Here is a 14,753-nt window from a genome sequence, read left to right on the forward strand (position 1 = left end):
GAGGTCTGACTGCCTCTGCCTCCTGAGTGCTGGAATTAAAGGCGCCACTGCCCGGCTCCTTACCTTGGATGTGTGTTGTTTTTTGTTTTGTGTTTTTGAGACGAGGTCTCTAGTCCTTCAGCACAGGCTGCTGGCCAGCAAGGCTCCAGGATCCCCAAGCCCCACCATCTCTCCTTCTCCAGCACTGAGAGTACAAATGCATGCCACTACCCTTTTTTTCCCCTTTAGATTTATTTATTTTTATGTAGATGAGTGCCTGACCTGCATGTGTGTTTGTACACCACATCCAAGCCTCGTGCCATTGGAAGTCAAAACAGGGCTTGGATCTCCTGGAGCAGTGAGCACCCAGTGAGTGCTAGGAACTGAACCCTGGTCCTGTGTACGAGCTTCAGTGTTCTCAACGTCTGAGCCATTTTCTCATCTTGTACCATCAGCTCTTTATATAGGTTCTGGGTGTCAGACTCCCATCCTGACACCTCCCATCCCGACACCTCTCATCTCGACACCTCCCGTCCCGACACCTCCCGTCTGATACCTCCCGTCCCAGTACCCCCTCGGCATCCACTCTCCACAGCTGTCTCCTCAGCCCCCACTTAATGATTTAAAAAAAGGAAAGGAAAAGAGGAAGAAAGAACTGAACTCAAACAGCAGTGTTACTTGTGTTACTTTTCTGTCACTTTGATTTATTTGGTGTTTTTGAGACAGGGTCTGTGGTAGCCCAGGGGGCCTGAAACATGCTTTGTAGCCAGGATGTAGCTTTTATGACCTTGAATTCTTGACCCTTCTGGGATCACAGGCTGCACACTACAGCTGGTTTGTGCAGTGCTGTGGACTAAAGTCGGGCTTCCTGTGTGCTGGACACTGCCAACTGCATCACATCCCGAGTCCCTAAGGAGCGTTTGGAAAATCATCTTTTTTTTTTTTTTTTTTTTTTTTTCTCCTCCCAGACAGGGTCTCACTGTGTGGTCCCGGCTGGCCTGGGATTCCTGTAGGAAAATGCTAAGTTTTCTGTAACTAAACCGTTGTATTTTTTAAGAACAGAAATCTTCCGTATAGTGAGATTACCGCAGTTCACAGTGTGCAGTAGCATTGACTCTGGGCTGCCAGATTTAGGCAGCGTCCCTGGACAGCAGTGCCCGTGGCCTGCAGATGCCCCACGTTGCATGTTCAGTACCGAGGCTTTAGTAGGCACTGCCAGAACTGTGTTTTAGTTAGTGTTTGGACATGTATGTTCAGAAGCTAATGCTTTGGACCCTATGTTCATTTACGTGGTCCTGTGTGGACTGTGGTCGGCAGTTTGAGCAGCTTGGCAAGGGCTGGTGTGTGCTCAGCAGTTGAGAGTTCTGCTTTTGCAGAGGACCGGAGTTCAAATCCCTGCACTCACACCGAGGGCCTCACAACCACCCGTAACTCCAGTCCCGGGGGATCTGAGGCCTCCTCTGATACCTAATCTCACACAGAGAAATCCACACATAGACAGACAGACAGACAGACAGACAGACACTCAGACACACACACTCACACACACACACACTCACACACACACACACAAGTACACACACGCAAGTACACATAATTAAAAATAAAATAAATATTTTTCTTTAAATCTGGACTGCAGTATACCTGTCTCATCTTAATACTGAAGATTCAAGGGTACCCAAGGTTTTCTTTTTAAGAAATGTTGTTATTTATTTTTCTGGTCCTGGGGATTGAACTCAGAGTCTTGACCGTACTACACAGTGCTTTACCTCTGAGCTGCGTCACCAGCCTCGGCTTTCTTGGCTTTTAGACTTCTCCTCAGGGCTGTAGTGACAGCGCCGTGCCAAGTGTTCCTCTTTGTGGGCTGTGAGAGCGTCAGTGTTCTTTAAGAAGTCCATGACCTTTGTGAAGTCTTCTCTCCCCACTGCCCTCTGTGGTAGGGTGTGCAGCCCTGGGGTGCCGCTGAGGTCTGGCCAGCATGGCAGTGGCAGGGGAGCCCCACAAGTGTGAAATGATAATGAGATCGAAATCCCCAGCGCCCAGAGTTTCATTACCACCTTCTGGCCTCCTCTGCGTTAACCGGTTCATTCTTGTCGAGCTGGCTTTGAAATGCAGGGATTCTGTAGACTTTGAAAATAACTGTTTAGACTCGAGACAAAAACTGGGAGAGTTTGAAAACCACTCCTTGTGTTTTGTTGTTGTATCTGTGACTGTAATGCTGTCTTTCCTCAGGATTCTATCGGTATAATTAACTCCAGATCTCTGGAGACTCTTCTGGGTGACGTTATTGAAATGTTCTCATCAGGTGGTGGCAGCAGCAGTGGCGCACACCTTTAATCCTAGCACTTGGGAGGCAGAGGCAGGTGGATCTTTGAGTTCAAGGGCAGCCTGGTCTCCAGAGCGAGTTCCAGGACAGCCAGGGCTGTCACACAGAGAGACCCTGTTTCTACCGGCCCTCCTTCCCCCACCAAATAAGTTTTCATCAATAGTGGGATTAGTTTCAGTTACACAGAACATTTTTGTTGTCAATTTTTGATTTCTGAAATGGTCTCCTGGCCAAGGGTGACCTTCAGCTTCTGGTCCTCCTGTCTTCCCAAGGGCTATAAGCCAGCACTGGCATGCCTGACTTCAGTGTGTGTATGTGTGTGTGTGTGTGTGTGTGTGTGTGTGTGTGTGTGTGTGTGTGTGAGAGAGAGAGAGAGAGAATGTGTGGGAGTGTATGTGGATGTTTGTATGAGTGTGTGAGTGTGTATATGAGTGTGTATGTGTGTATGTATGAGTGTGTGTATGAGTGTGTGAGTGTGTGTGAGTGTGTGTGAGTGTGTGAGTGTGTGTATGAGTGTGTGAGTGTGTGTGAGTGTGTGTATGAGTGTGTGAGTGTGTGTGTGCATGAGTGTGTGTGACTGTGTGTGACTGTGTGTGACTGTGTATGAGAGTGTGTGTGCATGACTCTGTGTGTATGAGTGAGTGTGTGTGTGTGTGAGTGTGTGTGAGTGTGTGTGAGTGTGTGTACGAGTGTGTGAGTGTGTGCATGAGTGTGTGTGTGTGTGACTGTGTGTGACTGTGTGTGAGAGTGTGTGTGCATGACTCTGTGTGTATGAGTGTGTGTGTGTGTGAGTGTGTGTGTGTGTATATGGTACCCCAAGGTCCCACTCCTGCTCAGTCAGTGCTATTCTACCACACTGTATCCTCAGCTACCTTCAATATTTTTGTGTATGTGTGCAGTGTGTTCATATGTAGGCGTGTAGGTGCTCTGCTGCGTGCAGAGGCCAGCAGTCAGTGTCCTGCTGTCATTCTCCCTCACTCCCTTCTTACAGGGTGTCTCACGAACCCCAGCCTAAATCCTCCTGTCTCCACCCTGCACAGGGCTGGGCTTGTAGGTACCCAACAATCACAGACAGGAGAAAAGTAAGTACGGTACCGCTCAGTACGGGACCCACGGGGGAAGGACAGGACTTCTACAGTGTTCTTTCATTTCCATGTATGCACACACACACGCAGACACACACGCACACACACGCACACACACGCACACACGCACACACACACACGTACTGAGCGGCACCGTACTTACTTTTCTCCTGTCTATGATTTTAGAGCTGGGTTTAGCTTGATTTGCACTCCCTCTTCATGATGATGCCAATGAAACACCCTGTGAGCTGCTCCCCTGCCTCACGGCCCTGCCGCCTGTTCTGTTCCAGGAGCGACACAATGCTAAGACGGTTGGAGAGATCAAGCAATTCGTCTCCCAGCTTCCCCACATGCAGGCGGCCAGGGGGTCGCTTGCCAACCACACCTCAATTGCAGAGTTAATCAAAGACGTCACCAGTAAGTACCCCTTATCGTAGTTCTGACCCTGGGCGGTCAGCTGTGGTTTTATGTATTTATTTTATTGTTTTGGTGTTAGGGATCGAACTGTGCATGTGAAGCAAGTGCTTGACCACTGATCCACCCCCAGCCGGTTCCACCTTAGCATCGTGCTTGTGTCCCAGTTGCGGTAAATGGATGGATTTTGTTAGGCAGGGGCTCGTGGACCCAGATTGGCCCCAAACTTGATGTACAGCCAGATCTGCCATGAACTTGCATGACCTGGCATCCCCTTACCTGTACCTCCCCAGGGACGGGGTGACAAGTGTGTGCCACTGTACCTAAGTGTAGGAATGTTCACAGGAACGTGTGCCCGGGCTGAAGAAACAGCCCTGTGGTTCAGAACATTAGCAGACATCAGCTCCCAGCCCCCAGCACCAGGTGGTCACAGCTGCCTATAACTCCACTCCAGGGGATCCCCCAGCCTCTGAGGGCGGCTGCACGCACCCAAACACGAACACACTGACCACACACACGGGAATAACAATGGAATCTTTTAAAAGTGTTACATTTATCATTTACTCATCTTAAGGTAAGTTATCTAGAATAACAGAAAAGCACTCATCCAGGTAATGATAGGAAACAGTTTGTGTTCTTAGTAATGTTTTTCTATTAAAAGGATTATCTAATTAAAACTACGTGATGCTCTGGGATTTTGACGGGATTCTAGTTTTGGTCCCCTTGAACTGTGCAAAGCCCTTGTAACACTAGATAGCATCTGGGAGACTGAGGCAGGAAAACCACAGGTTCAAGGACAGCTTGAGCTGCATTGTGAGACTCAAGCAAGAAAGAAAACGGACTGGGAAAAAGCTTGGACACTAGAGGGCTCACCTCACGTGGCAGCAAGTGTCTGTAGTGCCAGTGCTGGGGGCATTGAAGGCCAGAGGATCTCAAGTCCAAAGTCACTTTCAGTTTATATTCGTGAGTTCAGGGCCAGTCGGGGTGGGCTACGTCAAACATTACCCTAGAAACAAACTAAGCCAGGTGTGGTGGCCCACACCTTTAATCCCAGTGGTCAGGAGGCAGAGGTGAATCTCTGTGAGTTTGAGGCCGGCCTGGGCTACAGAGTTCCAGGCTAGCCAGGGCTATACAGAGAAACCTTGTCTGAGCACCAACCACACAACAAGCAAAATACACAAAACAGACAGACAGCCAGGAGCCATTCTGCAGAGATGGTTCAGTGTTATAAGTAAGGACTGCTTTCTCTACACAGCAGCCTTTAACTCCATCTCCAGGGGATCTGAAGACCTCTTACGGGGTGGGCGCGCGCGCGTACACACACACACACACACACACACACACACACACACACACAGCCAAAAGATAAGGATTGCTATAAATTCAAGCCTGGGCTACACTGTGAGATCCTGTCTTTAGAAAAGAGTAAAAACTTCTAGAGAATGGTCACAGAGCCTCCTCACATGGTGCATATTAACAAGATGGAGTCCATTTGACTCAGGGATGCAGAAGCTTGTTCAGCACCAAGGGTCAGGAAGATGCTTTGAATCTTACTTGAGTGCTGGAAAGTTAGTTCTTTGTCTCCTGGTGACACAGGCAGGGGCCAGCTGACATGAGGCCATGCTCTGGGGAAGCAAGTACTCCCTGATACTGAGGCTCCCACCAAGTCCTGACCTGGACGGAGCAGTGTGCAAGTGTAACCCTCAGTGCTCTGTGCTTCCTGCTTGCCCCAGGGTCTCCACCTTCAGGGGTCCGTGCACCTCATTTCCTAATCCTGCTCACGCTGGAAGCTTAGCGCTCGAGTCAGCTGACCCTGTTGGGTTTCTAAGTCAAACATTTGCTGGTTACATTCTAGCTTCTGAAGACTTCTTTGATAAGTTGACGGTGGAGCAGGAGTTCATGTCCGGGATAGACACCGATAAGGTAGGTAGGGCCATTCCACGCCAGAGCTGACGTGCGTCACTGTGAGATTAGAGCCAGGTAATTGTTCCCTTGTGGTGGTATCTGTGGTGTTGAGACAGAAACTCACTAGGTAGCCCTGGCTGGTGAGAACTTGACCAGTCTGATCTTGAATTCAGAGATCCTCCTGTCTCTGCCTCCTAAGTGCTCAGATTAAAGAGGAGCGTCATTCTACCTGGCCTTCAATCCATTGTGCTGTGTGTGTGTGTGTGTGTGTGTGTGTGTGTCTGTCTGTCTGTCTGTCTGTCTGTCTGTCTCTGTGTGTGTCTGTCTGTGTGTCTGTCTGTGTGTGTGTGTCTGTCTGCCTGTGTGTGTGGTGTGTGCTGTGTGTCTGTCTGTCTGTCTCTCTCTGTGTGTGTCTGTCTGTCTGTGTGTCTGTCTGTCTGTGTGTGTCTGTCTGTCTGCCTGTGTGTGTGGTGTGTGCTGTGTGTGTGTGTCTGTCTGTCTGTCTCTGTGTGTGCTGTGTGTGTGTGTGTCTGTCTGTCTGTGTGTGGTGTGTGTGTGTGTCTGTGTGTGTGTGTGTCTGTGTGTGTGTTTGGTCTGGGAGTGTAGGTTATTCATAAGAGAGCACCTGTCTGATATACCAGTACTCCCTCTGAAATAAACAACAACAACAACAACAACAACGGAAGCATTTAAGGCCAGCTTTGACTACATAACAAGTTTGAGGCCAACCTGGGTTACAGGAGACCCTGTCTCAAAACACAAAACCAAGGTGACTTGCATTGTTTGTTTGTTTAATCTGTTACATAATTTCTTCAAAATTATATCGCTATTAAAAATAGTTAATTGGGGGCTGGAGAGATGGCTCAGTGGTTAAGAGCACTGATTGCTCTTCCAGAGGTCCTGAGTTCAAATCCCAGCAACCACATGGTGGCTCACAACCATCTATAATGAGATCTGATGCCCTCTTCTGGTGTGTCTGAAGACAGCTACAGTGTGATCATATAAATAAAAATAAGTAAATCTGGGCTGGAGAGATGGCTCTGTGGTTAACAGCACTGACTGCTCTTCCAGAGGTCCTGAGTTCAATTTCCAGCAACCACATGGTGGCTCACAACCATCTGTAATGAGATCTGGTGTGCTCTTCTGGTGTGTCTGAAGACAGATACAGTGTACTCACATACATACAATAAATAAGTCTTTTTTTAAAGTTAATTGTTCACTTTGCAAAGGTTCCTGTTTTTAAGAAGCATTCCTATCATTTTATTCGAGGTAAATCAATGATGTTTTAGGGAGGCCAAGTCAGAGGTAGATGTGTCTGAGCAGGACATTTGGTTGCCCAGCAACGTCCTCACCACCTTATGGTCCTGTGTGTCAGGTTGGGGGCTCAGCGACGAGGGGACAAGCCTCAGCAGGTGGAAAATGAGAAAATGAGCCACTCTCCCACATACTGCCTTGGGGAATATAAGACACCTCAAGTTACTTTCAGTCTGTGGACTAGTCAGTCTGTGTGTCTGTCATTTCTAGGTCAACAATTACATCGAGGACTGCATTGCCCAAAAGCACCCGCTCATCAAGGTCCTGAGATTGGTTTGCCTCCAGTCTGTGTGCAACAGTGGGCTCAAGCAGAAGGTTCTGGACTACTACAAAAGGGAAATTCTCCAGGTAGTAATCAAAGACGCTTTATTTGCTAAGTAGGAAAATATCCCTTTCACAGCCGGTGTTTAGTGTGAACACTGTCCTGTTTTGTTTGTAAAACCTGTTGTTTGGTGAGGAAGTGGTGGCAAACTCCTTAATCTGAGCGCTCAGGAGGCAGAGGCAGGTGGATCTCTGTAAGTTCGAGGCCAGCCTGGTCTACAGAGCAAGCTCCAGGACAGCCAGGACTACATAGAGAGGCCTTGTCTTGAAAAAACAAAACAAAACAAAACAAACGAAAAAAAAAACAAACAAACAAAAATTCTGCCATGACCCGGCAGCACGCCGCACACAAGCACTCGGGAGGCAGAGGCAGGCGGGTCTCCGTGAGTTGTTTAGTGAGAGCCTGTCTGAGGGACAGTTCTCCTGTTTGAGTGTCTCAGGCAGGATTTGTTTGCCATTACCTGTCACTGCTCAGTATTCGCTCAATAGTTTTTACCCATTTTTGTTTCCACCTTTTTGAGTTACACAAAGGACAGAGTTTCCCTAAGATTCCAGGAGTGCAGGCAAACCCAGCTTCCCCAGCCTCAGACGCGCCCAGCCGCACAGTTCGCCTGGGTTCCTTCCGACTCCCATTTACCTGTGCACACAGGATGTCTGTGTACACAGATTTCAGAATCAGTCTGGGCTTCAGGGTCAGCATGGCTGAATGCACACTGCTCTCACTGCCTGTGACCTTGGCCAGGTAGTCAGCATTTCTGCCAAATGGTGTAGCAATGGCTGCCTCGTGCAGTGCAAGGGAGCTGACCTAATGATTGCAAAACACCTGAGGGAGGGGTTCTACATGGCTTGGCTAATACGTGTTTCTTTTAAAGACAGGAATAAAATTCTAGGTACAATATTTTGTTATTGAGTATCTCAGTGTTAAGTGTGCCTAGAGGTCTTAACAGTGCACATCTGCCTTTTGAGAGCTAAGTGTGTACCATACAGAGATATGACTTCTTTAATGCTCACGTTGGTTTATAAACATGGACTGTAAAGTAAACATCTTAAATCAAGCCTGAAACAGAGCAGGTCAATAAGCGTCTCAGCGTGAGTGGCCCTCTACCCTGTCCCCTCGCTCTCCACAGTCAGTGCCTGACCTTGCTAACGAGCCCCGGGGTACAAACCATACTGATTTGTTAGGGCTCCTCTTTGGACGTCTGCAGGAGCCCTTTTCCTGACCTAACATCACTGCCTGCCAAATGCCTTCTGCTTCAGACCTACGGCTATGAGCACATACTGACCCTGAACAACCTGGAGAAGGCCGGCCTGCTAAAGGCTCAGACAGGGGGCAGAAACAACTACCCAACGATTCGGAAAACATTACGCCTCTGGATGGACGATGTCAATGAACAAGTAAGCTCCACTCTGCTAGTTCACCACGACAGCCTTCATGTGTGCATCTGCTCACCTGCCAAATGTCTTTCTCATTGTCTTGGTGTGTGCATGTGTGCATGTGTGCATGTGCGTACAACTTGCAGGGATTGGTTCCTTCCTTCTACCGAGTCAGTTCTGGGGCTTGAACTCAGCCTGCCGGGCTTGGCAGCAAGCCCCTTTACTCTTTTAGCCTTCTTCCCAGCTCTTCTTTGCTTTCTAAGACTCATCTCTGTGCTTCTGAAAAGCAGTCATGTGCTGCAGCCATCAGGTCTCAGCAGCAGACAGTGCTGTCAGCTGGGGTGGTTTGACATTAATACAGGTGTGAACAGAGCAGACATTAATACAGGTGTGAACAGAGCAGACGTTAATACAGGTGTGAACAGAGCAGACCGGCAAGAGGTGATTCAGTGTGGAGTGCTCACCAACCGTTGTCACTCAGTTCTAGCCCACACATCATCACAGCTGAGAAGCCAGGGCAGCAGGAGCTGGAGGGAGCCAGGCCTATCTCACCCACCCGGGAACAGGGATGTAGAGAAACTTGTCATGAACCAGAGAACTGTACAGCTGAGGGCTTCTTGCCTCCAAGTGTGTCACAGACCAGAGGGCAGGGCAAACCAAGTCAAGCCCACGCTGCTCTCCACTCTCCAGCTGTCCCATGGTAGCTCCCATTGCCCCAGCCCAAACAGAAGTCATCTGAGTTCTGGCACAGCACCCACAGGCTTCTGGACACAGGCCCCTAGGAGATGTGTGGGGACATCAGGGACATCCAGTACATGTGCTCCGGGAAGGGACGCAGCTCCTGCCACAGCTGCCCTGTTCTCACCGAGGCAACCCTCGTGGCCAGGTTTTAGTCCCTCCAGGAGACATCTAGGTATCCAGCAACATTGCTACTCATGCTGTGCTCTTGGCCTGCAGAGCTTCTCATGGCTTTACACTCATCACTAGTGGGAGGCTGCTCAGTATGTATGTTACATAGATAGTGTGTCAGCTCATCATGTATGTTACATAGACAGTGTGTCAGCTCATCATGTATGTTACATAGACAGTGTGTCAGCTCATCATGTTTTTACATAGACAGTGTGTCAGCTCATCATGTATGTTACATAGACAGTGTGTCAGCTCATCATGTATGTTGCATAGACAGTGTGTTAGCTCATCATGTATGTTACATAGACAGTGTGTCAGCTCATCATGTATGTTACATAGACAGTGTGTCAGCTCATCATGTATGTTACATAGACAGTGTGTCAGCTCATCATGTATGTTACATAGACAGTGTGTCAGCTCATCATGTATGTTGCATAGACAGTGTGTTAACTCATCATGTATGTTACATAGACAGTGTGTCAGCTCATCATGTATGTTACATAGACAGTGTGTTAGCTCATCACTCTTCTTCTTCCCCTCAAGCCCACCTACTGCCTAGCAAGGGCTCTTAAGAGCCTTCATGGTGCCCCATTCTGGTTCTTTTTAATTGCTACATAGTGAGAGGTTCTTGCTTGTTTATTGGTCCAGGAAATTAAACCCAGGCCTCACACATACTAAACATTCATTCTGCACTGATCTCCTTGTGTGTGTGGCAGGGGACAGGGCGGGTCTTACTCACTGTAGCCCAGGCTTGCCTCCAACTCCCTGTGTAGCAAATGACCTTGAATCCCTGCTCCTTCAGTCTCAGTGTCCCAAGTGCACACCTATAATCCCAGCACTCCGGAAGCTGAGGCTGGAGCATGCTAAGTTTGAGACTGGCCTAAACTCCATTGTGGGATCCTGTCTCAAACAAACAAATGAAGAAAGGGAAGGCAGGCTAGAGAGAAGGCTGGGTGGATAAGAGCATTTGCTGCTCCTCCAGTGGATGCAAGTTTGATTCCCAGCACCCACATCATGTGGTTCACAAGGCCCTGTAAGTCCAGCACCCACTGGATTCTTCAAGGCCCTGCATTGTTTTTTTTTTTTTAATCTTTTTTTTTTCTTTTTTCTTTTTTTTTGGAGCTGGGAACCGAACCCAGGGCTTTGCGCTTGCTAGGCAAGCGCTCTACCACTGAGCTAAATCCCCAACCGCAAGGCCCTGCATTGTTAAATTCATACACATGCAGGCAGATACATGCTGTACACATAAATAAACATAAACTCAAAAAGGAAGTGCAGCCCTGGGTGCTAAGGGTAAAGAGTGGATTGGAGCAAGACACAGGAAGGCATAATGTGAGTTTCTGTCTCCCATCTTATAACTTCAGTTAGCAAACGACCAGAGGTGACTCTCAGTCCTGTGTTGTCTTCTTTATCTGTTGGCAGAACCCCACAGACATATCCTACGTGTACAGTGGTTACGCACCACTCAGCGTGCGACTCGCCCAGCTCCTTTCTCGGCCAGGTTGGAGGAGCATCGAGGAGGTTCTCCGCATTCTCCCAGGGCCCCACTTTGAAGAAAGGCAGCCACTGCCCACCGGGCTGCAGAAGAAACGTAAGTTTCATCACCCACCCACAGTCAGCGTGCTGATTATGTGACTTACTGTTGTGCACATGCTTTGCAAAAGACATTTGTAACATACACTGTAAGCCCCAAGCTGTGCTCTGCCCTTGGGGAAGGCAGCCTACACTCTGCACTGAGACCGAGGACTCAGAGTGGTAAGGTCAACATTGGCATTCCAGGGCCTCAGATGAACTGGCTGCCCCAACATGCACTTGGCCTTTTTATTCTTTTTCTGTTTTTAAAATATTTCTATGATCAGTGTGTGTGTGTGTGTGTGTGTGTGTGTGTGTGTGTGTGTGTGCGTGCGCGCGCGCATGTCTGTGTCTGGGGAGGTCGGAGGCATCTGCTTTAGCTAGAGTTACAGGCAGCTGTGAGCTGCCTGTTGTGGGTCTAAGAAATTCAATTCAGGGGCTGGAGATTTAGCTCAGTGGTAGAGCGCTTACCTAGGAAGCGCAAGGCCCGGGGTTCGGTCCCCAGCTCCGAAAAAAAGAACCAAAAAAAAAAAAAAAAAAGAAATTCAATTCAGCTCCTCTAGAGGAACAATTTACATCTGAGCCACTCAGCCTTCTCTCCAGCCCCTTTATATCCTTTTAAATGAAAAAAAGCTTTGAGAGGCAGCAGTCTTATGTACATTTGAATTCTGAAATGTTTACATTTTAGGCCAGCCAGGAGAAAACAGAGTCACACTGGTGTTTTTCCTCGGGGGCGTCACCTTTGCTGAAATCGCAGCCCTGCGTTTTCTCTCCCAGCTGGAAGACGGAGGCACAGAGTATGTAATTGCGACCACTAAACTGATAAATGGAAGCAGCTGGCTAGAAGCTCTCATGGAAAAGCCTTTCTAGGCTGTCAGAGGGGACAGTGAGCTGCCCCTGAGAACGTGTTGCCCAAAGGACATAAAGCCAGGAGCATGGAGGCAACGGGATTGTGTTCCTTCCTGCTCCTCTCTGTGCTCCTAAACCCTGAAGAAGGGAGGGTCGGCCTGGGTAAGGACACAATGAGCTGGGCGTGGCGGCTCATGCCTAGAACTCCTCCACTTAAGAGACACAGGCAGGAGGATCGCTGCAAGTTTGGGACAGCTGGGGCTACATAGTGAGTTCCAGGCAAAAGCCCTCCCTTCCAGAAATAAAGGAGATCCTGTTTCGGAATTTTTAAGCTTAAAGTCTTCATTTTCTGGAATAGACTGTGGGGATGATAGCCCCAGCAGCCACGCAACTGTGCACGGGCATTAAAAAGGAGAGCTAAGGGGATAAATAAGAAAATAGAAGCAGAATTCTGACCACTGACTCACGGTGGCATTTTCTAGACCACCTATGCCCAGGAGAGTGGTTTTGGGTTGAATACGAAGCCAGCATCGTCCATCGCGTGCTTCTCCCCGCAGAGCACATTTGTGTCTCCAGTCTCGGCTGATGTGATTCCTCAGGCAAGCTTTGTTTCCTCCTGAGAATCTGAGAAGCTTGAAGGAGCTTCTTGACATGATGACGTTTCTGCTGTCTGCGTTGACTGCGTCTGTGCAGTTCTCTGATAAAGAGTGAGCTAAGCGCCAGGCAGCCTCTGCCAGCTAACCTTCGGAGGCACTTCTGGGTGTGCACGTTGTTAACTCAAGACTCTCTGGTGTAGGCGCCCCTGATGGGACTTCTGTCTTCCTCCGTGTCCTCTGTGGTTGGTTCTTCTGCTCCTTCAGATTCATGCAGCTGTCTCAGTGGAAACTGCCACATGCACCTCTCTAGCCCTCTGACTGTACTCATCTTCACACTCCCCTTTACCTGGTCAGTCTGGTGACCGAGTGCACTGCGGTCAGTGTCAGTCACACAGTGACAGTGCCTGTGCTGCAGGGAGCAGGAGCAGGCATGTTGCTGCCAGTGTCTGCCTCCTGATCATTTCCACATCTGAAGGAGTTAAGAGCGCCAAGTGGCAGACCAAGTTGATGGTTTTTCTGTCATCACCCAAGTCTCCAGAAAAGCTAGCCTGATTCAGCCGGTCTGGTCCTGGCCCAGGTGAAGTTTCTGTGGTTAATAGTTTTCCTCTTGCTTTTTTCATGTAGCATCAGGAACAATACACTGCACATTATAAGTGACTGGAATTGTGTTTTTAAAAGAAAGAAGCCTAGAATGAAGGATGTCAAAGATGGTGTTTGTTTCTCCTGGAGTTAATTCAGCCTTGATAGTCAGTGTTTGGGGCGGCAGGTGGGTGTGGTAGACATTCCCAGATGGGAAAACATTCTTGGCTTAGAAAACTCTCTTTTCAGACTCTTGTTATTCCAGGGAGAGTAGTTTTACCTTTGAGCCCCAGCTGCCAGGAACTGCAATCTGCCTTGTCCTCAGTGATTTACTCTCTTGGGAGTCAGAGCAAGTCTGTCCAAGTCTCCTTGGCTTGGGTGTTTGTCCAGTGAACAGATACTCAGTTGTAATCTCATGTGTCTGCATTTGTTTCTGAGTCTATATTTGCTTTCTCAGAGCATAGCAAGGTCAGCTCCTAAAAATGTACCCAGCAGAAGACCTTTTTGAAAACCACACACTTGCTTCCTCTGTATTCCAATATAAAGTGGTGGTGTCTACATTATGCCCTGTGATGTAAGTCCCCTTAGTACTCAAAGCTGCCTTTGTCTCTTAAGAGTATGCTCTGAGAAAGACTGTGGGAACGGAAGGCTTATTCTTAGACAGGGTGGATTGTTTACGACATGTCTGGACTTGTTCTGAGTTTGAGGACTATTCTGCTACACTGGCTGTCCCAATTAAAGATCCTATTTTCTGTCTCAATTTACACATTCTTTCCCTGCCTTAAATCTAAAAACTGGGTCCTTTAATGGATTGATATAGACCGTGAGAGACGTGGTCAAGGGAAGTTTAAACTGGGATGTCTGTTGAGAACCAGGAAGGCCTCCATGTGAGCTCTGCTCCACTCGAGTTCTGCTTGTACTAGAGATGGGGTGTGATTATCAGGGCATGCTGGTCTGCTTTGTTCTCAGTTGTACATAAAAGGTAGCTAGATCTTTACTGCCACTAAGGGGCTAAGGCAGAAAGATTGAGAATTCAAGGCCAGGGATTGGGGATTTAGCTCAGTGGTAGAGCGCTTGCCTAGGAAGCGCAAGGCCCTGGGTGGTTCGGTCCCCAGCTCCGAAGGAGGGAAAAAAAAAAAAAAAAAAAGAGAGAGAGAGAATTCAAGGCCAGCTGGGCTAAATAGTGAGGCCTTGTCCGAAAAAAATGGGGGGAGAGGGGTTTGTTTAGCTGTGGTAGTATGTTGCCTAGCATTCACACAGCCTTGGGCTTAGTCCTCAGGAACACATGGAGAAAAAGGCCCTGATGGCTTGACCCTAGGAGGAAATATTTGTATTCTGCAGACTTGAATTCTGTTGTTGGGTCAGGGTCTTCCCTGTAGCCCAGGATGGCCTGGAGTTGAGTGCTTCTGCTTCGAACTGCTAAGTGCTAAGATTTACATGCCCAGAATTTTTTTTTTTTTTGCCTAAAGGAATTTTTTTTTTATCCTTCTGTCATATACTCCATCCCAACCACAGTTTCCCCTCCCTTTA

The 14,753-nt window shown here is 48.4% G+C and overlaps 1 protein-coding gene across 2 annotated transcripts in view; it reads left to right on the plus strand.

Annotated features, from left to right (window-relative positions):
- Nucleotides 1-13,983, plus strand: part of Vps33a (VPS33A core subunit of CORVET and HOPS complexes) — a 26,732-nt gene extending 12,749 nt beyond the window's left edge. Inside the window, exons 8-13 of one of the 2 annotated variants that reach the window (XR_015634131.1) lie at nt 3,681-3,807; nt 5,660-5,727; nt 7,234-7,371; nt 8,550-8,739; nt 11,050-11,218; nt 11,888-13,983. Coding sequence is in view for 1 of the 2 variants with exons in the window: in NM_022961.3 (NP_075250.2) it covers nt 3,681-3,807; nt 5,660-5,727; nt 7,234-7,371; nt 8,602-8,739; nt 11,050-11,218; nt 11,888-12,069 (822 nt within the window). In the remaining variant the exon portion in view is untranslated. 2 annotated transcript variants of the gene reach the window in all.
- The last annotated feature ends 770 nt before the right edge of the window (nt 13,984-14,753 follow it).

This window comes from Rattus norvegicus, chromosome 12, assembly GCF_021556685.1.
Source record: "Rattus norvegicus strain SHRSP/BbbUtx chromosome 12, alternate assembly SHRSP_T2T, whole genome shotgun sequence".
Taxonomy (NCBI): Eukaryota; Metazoa; Chordata; class Mammalia; order Rodentia; family Muridae; genus Rattus; species Rattus norvegicus.